Raw genomic sequence first — 19469 nt, forward strand, 5'->3', positions numbered from 1 at the left:
CTTCTGCTGCTTTCTCAGGTGCATTAGCAGGGAGCTAGATCAGAAGTAAAGCAGCCAAGATTTGAACAGGTGCTCACATGGGATGCTGGCATCGCAGGCAGCACTTTACTTGCTATGCCACAACGCCAGCCCCACATTTGGGCATCTTAACCTCTAGGCTAAACATCTGCTCCTCTGTGAACTTTATGAAGTACCCCTGTAATATGCAACTTTAGATAAATAACCTGTATCTTCATAACTAAACTCTACTTCAGATTGTTATTAAAAATAGAATGAGATAGGCCAACAAATATAACAATAATTTAGAAAGTTTAAAGTTACAAATAAACATAAGGTAGTATTAAAATTCAGATGACAATAAAAAAATGAAAAATGAAAAGAAATTAAAGGTAACTCCTAAAAGAGTTTGAACAACTGTATAAGAAAATGAAAATATTATCTAAGCCTGTATCAGCTTCAATTGTTTTGGGGGAGTATTTTTAAATAAAAATCTTCAACTTTTCTTTCAGCTGAAACACATAAAATGCAACCTCATGTTCTCTAAGTTCTCCAAAGTTTTTTAAAAATAAAAACTTCCTTTTAGAACAAAAATTCTAAATATGTATATAATTCAATTACTAACTTGTTCTCAGTTTTAGCTGAACTCCAAAACAAAAACATTATCACACCCAGTCCCTATGGTCAATCTGTGGTTTTTCACTTAAATCCCAGCCAAAGTATGTTCTTTTCCTCTTTTCGAAATTCTCTCATCTCTCTCTTCAGGAACTTATGTACTATCAATTCATCCAGCATCCAGTCATAATTACTGATTTTCTTTCTAATAACTTTATTGGTCTTCAATAGGGTCTCTCCTAGCTTTAAAATAAAGGCATTGCTTACCTTTTTTTTTTTTTATTTGAAAGTCAAAGTTACAGAGAGGGACAGACAGATCTTCCATCTGCTGTTTCACTCCCCAGATGGCCACAATGGCCAGGGATGGGCCAGGTCAAAGCCAGGAGCTTCACCCACATTTCCCATGTGAGTGGCAAACACTTGGGCCATCCTCCACTGCATTCCCAGGCCCATTAGCAGAGAGCTGGATGGGAAGTGGAGTGGTGAGGACACAAACTGGTGCCCATATGGGATGCCAGACTCACAGGCAGCAGTTTTACCTACTACAACACAAGGCTGGCCCCTATCCCCAAATGGTCACCAGGAGCCAGGAGCCAGAAGCTTCATCTGGGTCTCTCACATGGGCCATCCTCTGCTGCTTTCTCCGGCCATCAGCAGGGGACTGGATTGGAAGTGGAACAGCCAGATCTTGAACTGGTGCCTATATGAGACGCTGGCATCCCAGGCGGAGGCTTAATCCATTATGCCTTAACACCTGCCCCAGAACATTATTTTAACAACTTACTTTTTAAAAGATGTACAGCATTATTATCACCATTTTTGTTGTTCTGAGGTCAATAATTTCCAGTGAAAATATAATCTTGTAATGAACCTTACCCTATGACAAGCTTCATGTGGCTATTCATTTGGACCCTTTAAAATAACATTTGCAATATACTGACAATTATGAATACATTGTTCTCTGGGGTTCTACGAGCTCATCTAGACAAGTATCATACCCAAGAAAGGGGATCAAGAAAACCTCCAATTTGGAGCCAACTTGGAACAAAAGTTGTGGTAACTGGGAACCTCCTACTTCTGACTGATGTCTGAAGCAAAGTACAATCTTGGGGGACTCAGGCCTTCTTCTGTGGTATCTGCATTAACTCTGATTAGTGTCTGAATTATAGGGCACCCAGAATTGCTTTGTGTGGGAAAAGCCCATACATCTGGTATCAGAAGTGAAGTATTGGGTCAGCACTGTGGCATAGTGGGTTAAGCCACCACCTGCAGTACTTGCATCCCTTATGGGTGCCAGTTCAAGTCCTGGCTGCTCCACTTCTGATTCAGCTCCCTGCTAATGCACCTGGGAAAGCAGAGAAGGGTGGTCCAAGTACTCAGGTCCCTGCATTCACATGGGAAATCCAGATGGAGCTCCTGGCTTCTGGCTCTGACCTGGCCCAGTCCTGGCCATTGTGGCCATTTGGGGAGTGAACCAGTGGATTCAAGATCTCTCTTTCTCTCTCTCTCTGCCTGTTCCTCTCTTTCAAATAAACACATTTTTAAAAAAGAAGTATTAAGTGTTTTGAGTATACAGTAAGAGAAAAAAGCTGGTTTTTTATCTATAGACTTAGAATTATATATAAGACCCAGTAATTCCACTCCTAGGTTTATAGCTAAATCAAATTATAAATACATCCACACAAAAACAGGTACATGGATGTGCAGAGACACATTATTCATAATAACCAAGTGAAAATTATCCAATTATCAACTGATGACTAGGTTCAAGAAAAAGTCCAAATGTCAACTGATGGATAAGCAAATTATGAGTATGGTACAATTATAAAATGAACTATTATTTGGCCACAAAAAATAATTAGGTGCTGATACAAACAACATGAATGACCCCAAAAGTAAAAGAAGCTAGTTATAAATCACTCACATATGACTCCAATTAAAAAAAATGCCCAGAACAGGTATATCCATAGAGACAGAAAATACATTAGTATTAGGGGAATGGGGAAACTGGGAGAGACTGCTAATGGATAAGGGGTTTCTTTCTGGGGAGGTGAGAATGTTCAACAGAAGTTTTGAGTGATTAAAAACTACGGAATTGTACACTTAGAAGGCTTAAGTTTTGTGGTATGTGAATTACATTTCAACTGAAAGAAAAAATTGCTTTTTAGAACTGATTTAGAAGGCTTCCGATTTTACTTAGCTAATGAGCACTGGACTGGAAAAGAATACACATTAATCAGAAATCATACTTCCACCCTCTTCCCCATGGTATGGAAATACAGAGAGACCTCATATGACACACGAAGATAAAAGGAATCTGGTTTTTTTTTCCATGGATTGCAAACGGACCGATTAGGAATCAGGCAGAAAAATAGTATGTGGTAGTTAATTTAAACTGGAGACCTACAGATTATAATTCACAAGCAACTCCAAAGATCCACAAAATGAAATAATCTGCAATCTTACCCCATACAATTGTTTTATCATTCCTATGTTAGGGAGGAGGAGGAAAGGCTATACACTTAAGTGGCAAAACAAGAACTAAAATCCAAGTTTTATCTGACCCAAAGGCTGGATTCCTTCACTCATTCAACTTTTATTGAGAGATTCATGTATGTCAGTCCTTGGTTTACATTCAGAAAACAGTAAATAAGCAAATTAATTAAGTCAAGGGCATGAAGAATTTAGCAGGGTACAGGAATTGCTACTGCTGAGATGGGAGAGTCATTTTATATTAGGTGGTCAGAGAAGCCCTTTCTGGGGAAAAAAAAAAATCACACTTGAACACAGATCTGAGTAACAAAAGGAAATGAGCCATTCATATAAGAAAAGAGCAAAGAAACAAGGACAAAGGCTCTCAGGCAGGAACAGCAAGGAGGCCAGTAAGACAGACACAGGAGAGTTTTAGATCTTTCAGTTTCCATGGAATTCAAGAAAGAGTGCAGCAACTTGAGCAGCTGCATCTCACACTGGAGTGTTCTGTTTCCATTTCAGCTTCCTGATAATGAACCTTGTGCAGGCAGCAGCAGATGACTCAAGTACTTGGGCCTCTATCACCATGTGAGACCACGACAGAGTTTGAAGCTCCTGGCTTGGACTGGCCCAAATCTGGCTGCTTTGGTCATTAGGTGAGTGAACCATTCAGTTTCTCTTTCTCTGTCACCACTCTGCTTTTCAAATAATTTTTTTTTGAGTAAGCCCTTTTAGTCTTAAAAGTGATTTTGGGTAATATCTGAGAAGATAGGGAAACCATAGTTGGGTTTTGAGTGAAGTGACATTTGACTATTTTAAAAGAATCTTCTGGGTTGAAAACAAGACAAAAGACCAGAGCAGAAGCAGGGAACCAGTCATGAAGTTGTTGAGACAATCTAGGTAAGTGATGATTTGATTTAGAAAGTAATCCAGGACGGCCAGCGCCGCGGCTCACTAGGCTAATCCTCCGCCTTGTGGCGCGCCAGCACACCGGGTTCTAGTTCCGGTTGGGGCGCCGGATTCTTTCCCGGTTGCCCCTCTTCCAGGCCAGTTCTCTGCTGTGGCCAGGGAGTGCAGTGGAGGATGGCCCAAGTGCTTGGGCCCTGCACCCCATGGGAGACCAGGAGAAGCACCTGGCTCCTGCCATCGGATCAGCGCGGTGTGCCGGCCTCAGCACGCCGGTTGCGGCAGCCATTGGAGGGTGAACCAATGGCAAAAAGGAAGACCTTTCTCTCTGTCTCTCTCTCTCACTGTCCACTCTGCCTGTCCAAAAAAAAAAAAAAAAAAAAAAAAAAAAGTAATCCAGGAGCGTGGACCAGGAGTTGATTCTGGATAGATTTTTGAAGGTACAACAGACAGAATTCGTCAATGGTTTGACTGCAGGGTAGGATGAACCCAAGGTTTCTGCTTGAGAAAAGGGAAGAATGAAATTGTCACACCCCACATAGAGGATAATGCAGAAAATAGGTTTGGCAGGGGCTGCTGTTTGATGCAGTGGTTAAGACAAAGCTTGAAACATCCGCGTGATCCCAGCTTTCTACTAACAAGCACCCTAGGAGAAAGAAGGTGATGAGTTGGGGTTGGCATTGTGGCACAGTGGGTTAAGCCACTGCCTGGGATGCCAGCATCCCATATGGGTGCCAGTTCATGTCCCAGCTAATCCACTTCCAATCCAGCTCCTTGCTAATGGTCCAGGAAAAGCAGTGGAAGATGGCTCCTGCCACCATATGGGAGACCCAGAAGAAACGGGCTAAGTACAGGCTGTTGCAGCCATTTAGGGAGTAAACCAGTGGATGGGAGATCTGTCTCTCCTTTTTTCTCTTTCAACATAAATAAATCTTAAAAAAATTAAAAAAAAAAAAAAAAAAAGGTGATGGCTCAAGTACTTGGGTCCCTGCCACCCACATAAAAGACTTGGATTGAGTTCTGGATTTCTGGCTTTGGCCTGCCCAAGCTCCAGCTGTGTGGGCATCTGAAGAGTCAACCAGTGGATAGAAGATTTCATTCTCTGTATTTCAATCATATATATATATAGAGAGAGAGAGAGAGTCGTAAATATTTTGAACAAAATAAAGTAGGTTTGGGGAGAAAAATTTTAAACATGTTTATTTCTCTGCTGATCTTGTTTTAAGCACTACACTAAACACTGACTGATCCACAATACAGCTTTTTAAGTAGTGAAACAGGACTTGAACCCAGGTCTTTAGATTCCAGATCTTGCGTTATTTCTACAGAAGTTTTATAAAGGCAAATGACTAAATTAGAGTCTTTTCTCAGAATAAAAACAATTCAAAGGCATGCACTATGTTTACGATCCAAAAACTAAATTCACAAATAAAGGCTACCAATTTTTAAAACATCTGACAAACATAAACAAGTATTTTTCAGATAATATTCATAATGGAAACAGCATTGATATAAAGGTGCAATAAAACTCACCCAATAAGTGTTAATTTAGGTAAATATTTTTTTTTTTTTTTTTTTTTTTTTTTTGACAGGCAGAGTGGACAGTGAGAGAGAGAGACAGAGAGAGAAAGGTCTTCCTTTGCCGCTGGTTCACCCTCCAATGGCCGCCGCTGCAGCCGGCGCACCGCGCTGATCCTGGCAGGAGCCAGGAGCCAGGTGCTTTTCCTGGTCTCCCATGGGGTGCAGGGCCCAAGCACCTGGGCCATCCTCCACTGCACTCCCTGGCCATAGCAGAGAGCTGGCCTGGAAGAGGGGCAACCGGGACAGAATCCGGCGCCCCAACCGGGACTAGAACCCGGTGTGCCGGCGCCGCAAGGTGGAGGATTAGCCTATTGAGCCACGGCGCCGGCTTTAATTTAGGTAAATATTAAGCAGAAGCATATATCCATAAAATACCAGATCACTCCATTTACAAAATTTTCCTTGAAAATAAAGAAATCTTTTGAGGTCAGCGCTGTGGCGTGGCAGGTAAAGCTGCCGCCTGCAGTGCTAGCATCCCATATGGGCACCAGTTCAAGTCCTAGCTGCTCCACTTCCTATTCAGCTCTTTGCTATGGCCTGGGAAAGCAGAAGATGGCCCAAATCCTTGGGCCCCTGCACCCACATGGGAGATCTGGAGGAAGCTCCTGGCTTCATATCAGCCAACTCCAAAAGTTGCAGCCATTTGTGGAGTTGAACCAGTGAATGGAAAACCAACCTCTCTCTTTCTGCCTCTAGAGGCCTCTCTGTAACTCTGCCTTTCAAATAAATAATCTTTTTTTAAAAGAAAATAACAAATATCTTTTAAAAATTTATCATTAAAATTAAAATATCATTAAATATTTATCATTACAATTTTGTTCAGTGCACAAAAAGAATCTCCTTTTAAAATCTGATCTATATGGGGCCAGCACTGTGGTATAGTAGGTAGGGCCATCGCCTCCAGTGCTGGCATCCCATGTGGGTGCCAGATTGAGTCCCAGCTGCTCCACTTCCAATCCAGCTCTCTGCTATAGCCTGGGAGAGCAGTGGAAGATGGCCCAAGTCCTTGGGCCTCTACCCGCATGGGAGACCCAGAAGAAGCTCCTGGCTCCTGGCTTCAGAATGGCTCAGCTCCGTCCGGTGCAGCCAACTGGGGAGCAAACCAGTGGATGAAGGACCTTTCTCTCTCTCTGCTTCTCCTTCTCTGTGTAACTTTGACTTTCAAATAAATAAATAAATATTTAAAAAATAAAGTAAAAGCTGATATATCATTTTATATTATAAGCTCAAAGAAAAACTTCCTTTTTCTTAAAGGAATATAAATTATAGTAAATATTTAATTCCTGATTGAAATGTTAAATAATTATCCAAATGATTTCTATTTAACACTAAACATCTTTTTTTTTTTTTAAGATTTATTTATTTATATATTTGGAAGTCAGAGTTACACAGAGAGAGGAGAAGGAGAGGTAGAGCGAGGCAGAGAGAGAAAGAGAGGTCCTCCATCCACTGGTTCGCTCCCCAGATGGCCGCAACGGCCGCAGCTGTGCCGATCAGAAGCCAGGAGCTTCTTCCAAGGCTTTCCCTTGCAAGTGGGTGCAAGGGCCCAAGGACCTGAGCCATCTTCTAATGCTTTCCCAGGCCATAGCAGAAAGCCCGATCAGAAGTGGAACAGCCGGGACTTGAACCAGTGCTCATATGGGATGCAGGCACTGCAGGTGGCAGCTTTATCTGCTATGTAGGCCCCAACACTAAACATCTTCATGTTTATTACCTACAGCATCAGATTTCAGAGCATGGGTTCTAATTCCATTTTCACTACTCACTTACTATGTAAATTTAGGTAAGTCTTTACCCAAATAAATAATTACTTACCAAAAATCACTCTTTCTCTAGCAGAATATAATAAGGTTATCTGACTTTCCTTTCCACAAGGGTGCAATAAAAATCCAGAGAAAATATGAAAATACTTTGAAAAACACTTAAGTTACAGCAAACAAATCAAGAAAAGAAGCAGCTTTTTGGGATCTATAAATATGAATTCTTTTTTAAAAAAAAAATTTTTTGTATTTGAAAGACAGAGTTGAGCGGGGAGGAGAGACAGAGAAATCTTCCATCCACTGGTTCACTCTCCAAATGGCCACAAAGGCCGTAGCTGGGCCAGACCAAAACCAGGAGCTTCCCCCAGGTCTCCCACATGGGTGCAGGGGCCCAAGCACCTGAGCCATTCGCTGCTTTACTGGGTGCATCAGCAGGGAGCTGGGTCGGAAGTGGAGCAGCTAGTCTTGAACTGGCGCCCACATGGGATACCAGCGCTGCAGATGTTGGCTGAACCTGCTACCTACACCACAGTACCGGCCTCTATAAATAGGAATTTTACATTATTCCCTTATAGGTACTCAACCTTACTATTGCAGAACTGCTTAACATATTTCCCTGAAATGAAATTAAACAAACGCAGAATTTCCTAGTTAGGAATGCTTAAGTGTCAAGTGACAAATGTTTACTGTACTCAGTACATGCAGTTAAGGGACAAAGGAAAAGTATTTTTCCTGTTTGCATGAAATCTATGGCCCAGTGGTAGAAGAGATATGAAAAGTTAAATAAAAATCTAAATGGGGCAGACATTGTGGCGCAGCAGGTTAAGCCACTACCTGTGACACCTGCATCCCAGATAAGCGCCAGTTTGGAGTCCCAGCTGCTCCACTTCCAATCCAGCTCCCTAGTAATGTGTCTGGGAGGGAAGCAGAAGATGGCTCAAGTATTTGGGCCCCTACTATCTATGTGGGAGACCTGATTGAAGTTCTAGGCTCCTGGCTTCTGTCTAGCCCAGTCCAGGCCACTGCGGCCATCTGGGGAATGAAACAGTAGGTGAAGATTGCCGTCTCTCCTCTCTTTGTAACTCTGCCTTTTAAATAAATAAATCTAAAAACACCACCCTAAATTCCATCCTCTGCTGTTTGTTTCCCTTTTCCCTTGCTTCAAAAACTCTGACAGCCAGATGCAGATATTATTCAGAATGTAGCTTGCCTTCTCAGATATAAAGCTAGTCATACTCCACAGGTTCCCAATAATCAGTGGGTCTCAGTTTCCAAGATGACAGTCATTTTTCTACTTCAGATTATACTGCAACCTTTCATAACATTAACAGTTATAAAGTATTTAATTGTCAATGCAACATAACTATTAAAAAAGCAATGTCAGTAAGAGCCCAAATTCCACCTCTCTCAATAACTATTATCAATTACTTAGGTAAAAAGCAATGTAGAGCTATAAATAATTCAAAATAATTATTTCTAAGTCCTCTGTACAATAAGCACACATTCATTCACTATCTCCACCTCCTTGCATCTACCTATATCAAAAGTCTAAGACTTAGGTAAGCAATAGAATTCACAAGAGTGCGGTTATGTGTTGCTTAATGAAGAGGATACAATGTAAAATTCAGTCCTTAGGCAATTCTGTCATTGTGCTAACAGAGTATCTTAGAGTGTATTTATACAAACTAAGAGGCTACATCAACCTCATTAGGCATTATAGGACCACTTTTGTATTTTGGCTGTCAAGGACATGTTATAATGCAGCACATGATGGTAATTCAAATATTTCTCTCAATTACGTCACTGCTTTCAGAGCTGACAAACATCAACTATTATGCACTGCATTTCTAAGACCTTAAGAAAGAATGTAGGGGTCGGCGCTGTGGCAAAGCAGGTAAAGCCACCACCTAGCAGTCCTGGCATCTCACATGAGTACTAGTTCAATTCCCAGATGTTCCACTTCTGATCCAGCTCTCTGCTTCTGCCTGGGAAAACAGTAGAAGATGGAGACTTGGAAGAATCTCCTGGCTTCAGATTGGCACAGTTCTGGCCGTTTCAGCCAATTGGGGAGTGAACCAGTGGATAGAAGATCTCCCCCTCCCTCTATCTCCATAACTCTTTCAAATAAATAAATAAATGTAGCGGTAGTCCATATCTAAAGTGAGTAAATCTACAGAGTGTCAATGTAGAAAAGTATACCAGGTATACATTAAAACTTCTAACTTAAGAAAACTCTAAATGAAACAACCAAATTCTAAAACTGGAAAACAAATCCAGGATACCAAAGTATTTAAGTATTTCATAACATGAAATGAGTCACCGGAAAAAAATTATAAAATGAAAAAAGAAACATCATACACAAAGCAAAATTCAAAAATTTAGCTGAGGATTGGGTGTTTGGTACAGCAGTTAAGACGCCTGTCTCATATCAGAGTACATGGGTTCAAGCCGTGGTTTTGTTCCCAATTCTAGTTTCCTGCTAATGTGTGCCCTGGGATGCAGCAGGTGGGAGCTCAAATACTTGAGTCCCTGCCACCCACAAGGGAGACCTGGACTGAAGTCTGGGCTCCTGGCTTTGGCCTGGCTCAGCCCCAGCTGTTGCAGGCACTTGGAGAGTGAACTAGCTGACGAAAGAGCTCTGTTTCTCCCCAACTCTCAAAAGTAAAAGAACGATTTAGCTGAAAACAGAACATTCTAATATTGCTAAACTATTAAGAAATATTTTAAATAACATAAATTCATTTTAATAGGATAATGTGTTTGCGATTTGGAGATTAAAGTTTGGGCCAAAAAATAATCAGTCTACCATGTCAAAACTAAACTTTGCTACAAACAACTTTCCATTTAGTATTTTAAGATTCCTGAAATCACCAAAATGAAATGTGGATCTATTTCTTCACTCTAACTCCTGCCAATTTTAAGTGTCACCATGAGTGTACCATTCTCTTAAAAATGGTTTCTTAAGCCGGCGCCGTGGCTCACTAGGCTAATCCTCCGCCTAGCGGCGCCGGCACACCGGGTTCTAGTCCCGGTTGGGGCGCCGGATTCTGTCCCGGTTGCCCCTCTTCCAGGCCAGCTCTCTGCTATGGCCAGGGAGTGCAGTGGAGGATGGCCCAGGTGCTTGGGCCCTGCACCCCATGGGAGACCAGGAAAAGCACCTGGCTCCTGGCTCCTGCCATCGGATCAGCGCGGTGCGCCGGCCGCGGCGGCCATTGGAGGGTGAACCAACAGCAAAGGAAGACCTTTCTCTCTCTCTCTCTCTCTCACTGTCCACTCTGCCTGTCAAAAAAAAAAAAAAAAAAATGGTTTCTTAAAGCATAATCCAACAACTCTTACTTGGTGATTCAGAACTGTTCTAGGAAGAAACAGTAGGAAGAAATAAAAAAAGATAAAAACAGGCCGGCGCCGCGGCTCAATAGGCTAATCCTCCACCTAGCGGCGCCGGCACACCGGGTTCTAGTTCCAGTCGGGGCTCCGGATTCTTTCCCGGTTGCCCCTCTTCCAGGCCAGCTCTCTGCTGTGGCCCGGGAAGGCAGAGGAGGATGGCCCAAGTGCTTGGGCCCTGCACCCCATGGGAGACCAGGATAAGTACCTGGCTCCTGCCATCGGATCAGTGTGGTGCGCCCGCCGCAGCGCGCCAGCCGTGGCGGCCATTGGAGGGTAAACCAACGGCAAAAGGAAGACCTTTCTCTCTGTCTCTTTCTCTCACTATCCACTCTGCCTGTCAAAAAAAAAAAAAAAAAAAAAAAGATAAAAACAAGGGAAAGAAGTCTCAAAGGACTCACTGAAGTCTGAAAATCACCACCTTGAACTGTATAATGAAGAATCCTAGCAACATTATGGAGGAGAGCTTCCCTAGCATCACAGGCATTACAGACATCCCACATGTTTCATAAGGCATTGCCTGGCCAGATGCTTATAGCCTCCAGTGATCACATCCACTCTAACGCACCATTCAAAAACCACATTTATGTGTGACATTATCTAAAAGAAGGCAGAGACGCACTGAAGCAATCTATTAAAGTAGCTACAACCTCAACTTTAAAATGTACACTCTCAGGGTCGGTGTTACGATGAAGACAGCATTGTGACACAGCAGGTTAAGCCACTGGTTCAACTGCCAATTTGAGTTCAGGCTACTCTGCTTCCAATCTATCTCCCTGCTAATGCATCTAAGAAGGCAGCAGAAGATGGCTTCTGCCACCCACTAGGGAGACCTGGATGAACTTCCTGGCTTCAGTCTGGCCCAGTTCTGGATATTGTAGCCATTTGAGGAGCGAATCAGTGGATAGAGGATATCTCTGTCACTTTGCCCTTCAGGTAAGTCAGTATTAAAAATAGATGCCTTGGAGGGCTGGCGCTTTGGTGAAGCGAGTTAAAGCCCCAGCCTGGAGGACTGGTATCCTGTATGGGAGCCGGTACAGGTCCCAGCTGCTCTGCTTCCTATCTAGCTCCCTGCTAATGTTCCTGGGAAAGCAGTAGAAGATGGCCCAAGTCCTTGGGCCCTGCAACCACATGGGAGACCTAGAAGAAGCTCCCGGCTCCTGACTTCAGCTTAGCCCAGCTCCGGCCGTTGCTGCCATTTGGGGAGTGAACCAGCAGATGGAAGACCTCTCTAACTCCACCTTTCAAATAAATAAATAAAATAAAACTTAAAAAAAAAAAAAAAAGATGCCTTAGGACTGGTGCTGTAGTGTAGCGGGTCTGGCCAGCACCTGTATTGCTGGCATCCCCTATGGGCACCGTTCCTGTCCCAGTTGCTCCAGTTCCAATCCAGCTCCCTGTTCATAGCCTGGGAAAAATAGCAAAAGATGGTCCAAGTGTTTGGGCCCTGCTACCCACATAAGACCTAGAAGAAGCTCCTGGCTTCTGCCTGGCCCAGCTCTGGCCATTGCTGCCATCTGGGGAGTGAATCAGTGGATGGAAGCTCTCTCTGTAATGCTTTCAAATAAATAAATTCTTTAAACAACAAACAAAAAAAGATGCCTTGTGACCCTTGCATCCCATATCAGTGTGCCTGATTCAAGTCATAATTCTGCTTCCTATCCAGCTTCCTGCTAATGCTCACCCAGGAAAGGCATCAAATGATGGCTCAAGTATTTGGGTCCCTGCTACCCACCTGGGAGTTCCTGGCTCCTGAGGGTATTTGGAAGAGTGAAATAGCAGATGAAAGGTCTCTGTCTTTTAAATACAATGAGTGAAAAAAACACATGCTCTAATAAGAATTTCAAAGACTATCCTTATTTAATTTTACTGCATTGCCTAAAGACTTTTTACCAAGTAATCAAATCCCATGTTACATTCACATGACATGGCCTATTTTAAAAAATGTAGTTCCTCTTGGGGCTTAAATTACCTCTTCTTCAGAAGCAGTTAATATCCTGATGTAAATTTTTAAAATAATAATAATAAAAGCTTGTTAGATTAAGACATGGTCAGAGCATCCTGTGTTATTACATACTTTATCCTAACCACTATAACTGAAATCCCCAAAACACCAACTTCCTAACCTCCTTCCATGCTTTTTCTCCACTGCACTATCATATTATTATAGTACATGATTAACTTAAATATTCTGTTCCTGGGGCCAGCTCTGGCACATAGTGGGATAAGCCACACCTGGGATGCCAGTATTCCATACTGGAGTTGAAACTGAAGTCTTGGTTGCTTCCATCTGATCCAGCTTTCTGCTAATGCACCTGAGAAAGCAACAGAAGATGGCCCAACTGCTTGGATTCCTACCACCCATGTAGCAGACACAAATGGAGTTCCCGGCTCCTGGCTTTAGCCTTACCAAGACCTGGCTGTTGAAGGTATTTGGGGAGTAAACTAGTGGATGGAGGATATCCCTCTTTCTCTCTCTGATGCTCTGATTAATTAATCTTAAAAAAAAAAAAATTGTTTCTGTCCCTCTAGACAGACTACGGAATCCACAAGGGTAGAAATCTTGTATCCCGAGCACCCAGATAAATGCCTGACACAACGAGCCCTCAAATAATACTTGCTGAGTGAACAAATTTGGTAATTTGGTTGTAGTTTTATGCATAATCTAGTTGTTCCAAAGAGCTAAACTTTGCTATTAATATGGTCAGGAAACAAATTTTGTACATCCAATAATCACACATAAAGGAGTGTGGTGTTTGAAAAAGTATGATTTAGTGAAGCCTCTGCCTACAGTGCCAGCATCCCATGTGGGCGCAGGTTCATGTCCTGGCCGCTCTATTTTCTATCCAGCTCTCTGCTATGGCCTGGGAAAGCAGCAGAAGACGGCCCAAGTGCTTGGGCCCCCCACGTGGGAGACCTGCACAGCACTAGCTGTTGCAGCCATCTGGGAAGTGAACCTGCAGATGGAAGACACCTCTCTCTCTCTCTCTGCACCTCTCCTCTCTCTGTGTAACTCTTTCAAATAAATAAATCTTTAAAAAAGTATGATTTACCATACTACAATACTGTTAAACACACTACCAGGAAATCTGTATCAGATATTTTTTAATACAAATAAAAAGTTAAAATTTCATTTTTTCACTAAAATAGGAAGCATCAGTTTTCCATTCCTCTAAGCACAAAGGAATAAATAAAGGTGATGTGATATAGTATATAGGGCATGGGAAAACACCCCACTGCACTGCCAAGTTATTTTTTTCCCCATTGCATAAGTCACCATAAAAAATTCAAGATTATCAACATCTCTTAAAAATGAATCCGCCTTTCCCAAACACTTCAAGTCTAAATCTAACCAACTAATACTATCCTTTGTCAAATATATCACAAGTATCATGAGTTTAATCTTAATATTTTCACCTCAGACAATAATCCTAAACTGGTCATAACAATATTTAATCTTAGAGTGAACATATCTAAATATTTTAAGTAATATTTAATCTTAACACAGTAAAAACCTTACTGCATTCATACAGCACATCTACTGTTCAACTAGTGTCCCACAGTTCCTTTTTTGGCCTCCAATGACGAAACTTCTCTAATGTCTCTCCAGAGGCTAGTGTAAAGTATAACGTTTCCTGAAATTGTTCTTGTTTTCACACACACACACACCCCATTTCATGACACCTCTCCAATGAGACAGAATACACACAACTTCTCTGTTCTGCAGAAAAGTCCAGAGGGAGAAGCAAAGGAGAAAAACACGCTGGAAGGGATACCATAAACGCATAGAAGGAAAATGTGAGGGGCACACGCACGTACAAACTCACAAAAAGAGGAAGATGCAGAAAACAGAAGGCAGAAAAACACAACTAGCAAAGAAATGAGAAAAAAGAACCAGAGAAGACAGACATGGGCTTATTCTTCCACAAACAAAAGCCCCCCCCCAAAAAAATGTTTCTAAGAAAAACGTGGTCTCTTTCTTAAGGGAATGTTATTAAACCTCTAAAAAGAGTTCAGGTGATATTCCCGAAGATGGTTCTGCCTTCGCTTCCTACATGTTTGGATACTGTTAATCTTTTCCGTGAATTAAATGCGAGCTATAGATTATGCAGGCAATCGCTACAAAACTACTATTGTGGTTGCCATCTTTGCCTGGAAAAAAAAAAAAAACTCCCTTGATTTAGAAAAAGGAGTAAATTAGTTGCAGAACCAGAAAACCACGCATTGCCAAGTCAGGTAGATAGGACACGGGTTAACAGCCGCCTCCCGGCAAATTAAGGTTCCATCAAAGGTCTGGGAAAGAAGGGCAAAGAGCTGTCGGTAGCCTCCTCGAGACCGCAAGGGTGGGGCATCGTAGGAAAAAAAAAAAAAAAAAAAAAAAAGCAAAGGGCGAGCTATCCCGAGAGGTGTTAGGGAGCTAGGGACCCGATCCTCAGGAGGCTGCACCTTAGGCGGCAAAGGATGCCGGCGTCCGAGGAAGTGGGCTGCTGCCGGAATGCTCGTGGGGCTGCCGCGGCCGATGCAAGGAGAAGATACCCACGGGGCGGAGGATTAAGGGTCAAAAAGAGAAAAGAGAGCGAAGGGGCCGAGCAGTCCCGGAGGCCGGGCGTGGGAGGCCCGAGCAGAGGCCGCCAAGCGCAGTCTGCAGCGAGCCAGCTTCCCCCGGAACGCCTCGTCGGCTCCCCTACACTTGAGCCCCTCTCGGGGCCGCCCCTGCCCAGGCGACAACGGCGAGCGCAGCTGTTTCCGCGGGGCCGGGGACCGCGGGGTGGAAAAGGCATCCCTCGGGCTGTCTGGCAGGCCGGCAGCGGCCCCGTGACTGTGTGAGCGGACAGGCGACTCCGAAACCACCACCACGGAGCCAACGCCGAACTTTGCCCTCTCTTCCCTTAAGCCTTCTTTATCCCCCCAACTTCCCGGCCGGCTGGTGTCCGCTACGACCGACCGAGGACCTCCCCCCTCCCCAACCCGCCCTTCCTCTCGCAGCCTCTCACCCCTCCCAACGCCCTGAGTCTGGGGGAAAACCGGCCACAGGGCCTGCTCCCTAGCCTGCCCGGATGTCCCCAAGTCCCGGACGCCGCCCCTGCCCGAACGCTCGCACCCTCTTGGCGGCTCCCTTGCCCGCCCAGATGCAGCAAACTCCTCTCACCTGCATTGACGCCATGATGGAACCATCCCCCCAAGGCCAGCGAGGCCGGAGACGCAGGGGGCGGAGCCGCCGTGCTCGCGTCACGCCGCGGGGGCCCTACATCCCGGCCTCGGGGGCGGGGCCTCCGCTGGGAAGGGGATGGCGTACAGGGATTGGCTAGCGGGCCGGGCGCCCGAGGGAGGGATGGGGGCGCGGCAAATGGCGCTCGTCGGTACCCTAGATCGCAGCTGCTGTCTGCGTCTGGGCCACCCCCATATCAGTTGCTAAGGAGTCGCCGCTCCGGTTTTGACCTGGGTTGTTGATTTTCCCGTCTGTACTGCGAGGTTCTGATGATATTTGGGTCCGTGTGTGTGTGTGTGTGTGTTTTCTGTTTCGTTTTGTTTTTCCAACCTACAGGTTTACGGATTTTTCTCTTCAGATCTCTTTTCCCCACCCCCAAACCCGCTTTCACACCCTTGGGGCCAGATCAGACTTCCCCTTTGGCTGGTCTGTGGTCTTCGCGGACCGGGAATGCTGCTCGCATTCCTAATTTGGAAAAGAGAGGCTCGAGTTTCCGTGTCCGTGGGATGAGAATGGGAAGCGGAGCAACACGGATCGTTAAAGGCAAGGACACTTGGTTTTGTTGAGCCCGAAACTTGCCTGAAAGAGAAAAAAGAATTTTGAAGTTTTCCTTTTGTGTGCAGTTTACCCTTCTTTACGCCAGCCCCTCGGTTTTGAACTTCAGGTGTATCAGTAATAGTTACGGTTGTTACCTCACTCTACATTTGACGAGCGATTTGACCTCAGGCATGAGGTATTTTTCACACGTACCGGTGTCACGTTGTGCTAAACACGTATCCTTTCTGTCACGTCTAGACTTCCCTTCAGCCCAGTTCGCGGTCGTGAGTTTTGTGATTATACCACTTAGGGTTGAATTCGGGCGGGGAAAGCTGAGCATACAGAATTTATTCTAGGAATGCACCAGTTCTGCCAACACTTATCAGAAGCTGTGTTTTTAAAAGCTATTCCGGTACCGAAGATGTCATTGGTTTATAAGAGGAAAATGGAAGCCAAAAGCTTGCACCTCGTGATACATATTAAGGTGGCTGACACACTGAGTAGGTTTTTACTTGACAGGAATGAAAGTTTAAAATCTGTAGTTTTATTGACCTTGGCTTTCTTTTTAGAAATTTCTCTAACAGGCAATGTAGAATATTATTCTTGACACTCTTAAGAAATATCATTCTGTTCTCTGGGTCTTCCATTATGTGAAATGTGTTCAAAAAGGGAAAAGGTCTTTAAAATCTTTTGCCGGTTATTTTATGGCAGAATATGAAACACACTGCTCTTCATCTCTCACAAGGAAGTCATACTGGTATATGCTTCCGTCTCCCAGGCTTCCACTCTACTGCCAGAAATGGTCTGGCCCTCCCTTTTTGTTCAGGATGACTGTGTCCTTGAGAAATGTTTGGATGCTCTTAGCAGCCAGGAATCAGCTAGAAGCATATCAGGTGTTAGCCTGTTTGTGTTGTTAATATTACAACAGTGAGCAAAATCCACACATCCCAATGAAAGAGGAAAGCTTATAGAAAAATCCAGAGATCTTTATCCCTGCGACTTCAGAAGATTGTTCCAGAATATTAGATTTGCCATCTAAGTTTTTCACTTTGCCTCAAGCTGATATCTCCTAAAGGTATAATAAGTGACATCAGCTGACCCAACAAACAAAGCATTATGGCATCGTCAGAGCAAACATGCCAGGACAGATACTAATAAGGAAGAAAAGTGGTCACAAGAATTCTGACAGAGTGAAACCAATTTCTAGTCCCTTGGGTTTCACATGTATTAAACGAATCTCAGCAGAAAAAAGTCAGTACCAGTCATACCCTTCCTAGGAAATAAATACCACATAATTACCTATCTTCTTTATTCCTTCTTTAAAATATAATAGAAAAACCCTGACATACTCAGGAGCTAACATAATGACTTTCAGGTTGTGTGGGAGTATATCATTATCTCACTGAGTAAGAAATGTTTACATCTAAAACAGTTGATGATACAATATTTGAAGACCAGGCTCACATCTCATTGCTTTCCAGAATGGAACTGACTGTAAAATAGGCAAAAGAACATTTCTGACAATACCAAAAGTCAGAGGCAGAATCCTTATGAACTCTACATACAAGAGTGAAACTGGTGCAATCACTCAGGAAAAAGCTCAGCAATTAAAGTTTCCCATATCTTCACAGAATCTTTTTAATAGCATCGTTTGTCATAAAGGATACTTAAGAGACAATACGTTAACCTTGTTTGGATCCTAATTCAAAGTAACTGCACAAAAGATTTTGTTTGAGACAACGAGGAACTTAAGCATAGGATGAATATTAGATGGCACTGAGGAATGATTTTTGTTGGATTTTATAGTGATACTCATTTTCCCACAGCATCAGAAATGACCATCAGGTGGCAAGGAAGCAGTTTTCCCTCATCTCACAAACTACCTCCACCTCCTTGAAAGGAAGACCAATCAGGGCATAACAAGCCACGTATGTGCCTGAGGTCGTTCCTTTCAAGGTTAAGGGAGAGCCTGAGACACAGAGGCTTAAGTTAGCAACTGGACTTTCTGGTGGTCAAGGGGAGAAAACGTGGGAAGCCAAAAGTCAGGAAACATTGAAGGAGCTGCAGAGGAACCACTGGGCAGATGCTGCAGTTCTGACCATGCCATGTGACTGATGAATGCTTTTGTTCTTGGGATTCCCTGGACTGGAAAGTCAGGGACAGTCTTATGGGGAGTTGTTTGTTGGAGCATGAAGAGGCCAAGTTGAATCGAGAGACCTTTCTTGAGTCTTATGTTTCTGTGGACTAGTTTATTTTTGAGTATTCATGACTCTCTGATGGTTAATTTTAGGTGTCAACTTGACTGTATTAAGTAAGGTATTCCTAGAAACCTGGCAGTGCATTATTTTGCATCAGGGGATTTGGGGGGGGGGGTGGCTGCTAGCGTGTGAGTCTGAATAGAGTAGGTGGGCAGGACCCACCACCCTCAAATATCGGTGGGCAACATCCAATCAGCTTAGGGCCTGGAGACAAACTCCAGAGCTGAAACATGCTCATTCCCTCCCTTGAACATCAGAACTCCAGGCTTGCTAGACTTTGAATACCAGGAATGACACTGGCAGCTCCATGCCTGAGTACTGAAGCTTTTGACCTTGAACTGAGAGTAATACCATTGGCTTTCCTGATTCCGAGGTCTTCAAATTTAGACTGAGCCATGCTACTGGACTCTCAGGATCTCCAGCCTAAACACAGCCAGTCATGGGACTTCTGAGCCACCATAATCATGTGAGCCACTTTCCTAATAAATCCCCTTTCATATTCTGTATGCATCCTACTAGTTCTGCCTCCATAAAGAAATTTACTACAATCTCCTAGTGCTGTTCTTACAAGAGAAATGGAGGCAGTTTGGCAACTGACCACTTGTCTATTAGATGCTGGAAAAGGTACCAGAAAATCCAAGGCTAGTGTTCTTAACCTAGCTTTGTCATTTGCAAGCCTGGATAAGGCCCTCGATCTCTCTGTGTTTGTTTCCTTATCAATAAAGCAAGCTACTGAGACTGACCAATCTT

At 43.6% G+C, this 19469-nt stretch overlaps 1 protein-coding gene across 8 annotated transcripts in view; it reads right to left on the reverse strand.

The window, feature by feature from the left end:
- The window catches only part of UBE2W (ubiquitin conjugating enzyme E2 W), a 69457-nt gene extending 52673 nt beyond the window's left edge, over positions 1-16784 (reverse strand). For 7 of the 8 annotated variants that reach the window (XR_011389139.1, XR_011389141.1, XR_011389140.1 and 4 more), the window contains exon 1: positions 15865-16015. Coding sequence is in view for 4 of the 8 variants with exons in the window: in XM_070075222.1 (XP_069931323.1) it covers positions 15865-15879 (15 nt within the window). In the remaining 4 variants the exon portion in view is untranslated. Of the gene's footprint in view, positions 1-15864; positions 16504-16674 lie in introns of those variants that run through there. The other variant, XM_070075223.1, reaches the window with a different exon arrangement.
- Positions 16785-19469: the final 2685 nt, after the last annotated feature.

This window comes from Oryctolagus cuniculus, chromosome 6 (assembly GCF_964237555.1).
Source record: "Oryctolagus cuniculus chromosome 6, mOryCun1.1, whole genome shotgun sequence".
Taxonomy (NCBI): Eukaryota; Metazoa; Chordata; class Mammalia; order Lagomorpha; family Leporidae; genus Oryctolagus; species Oryctolagus cuniculus.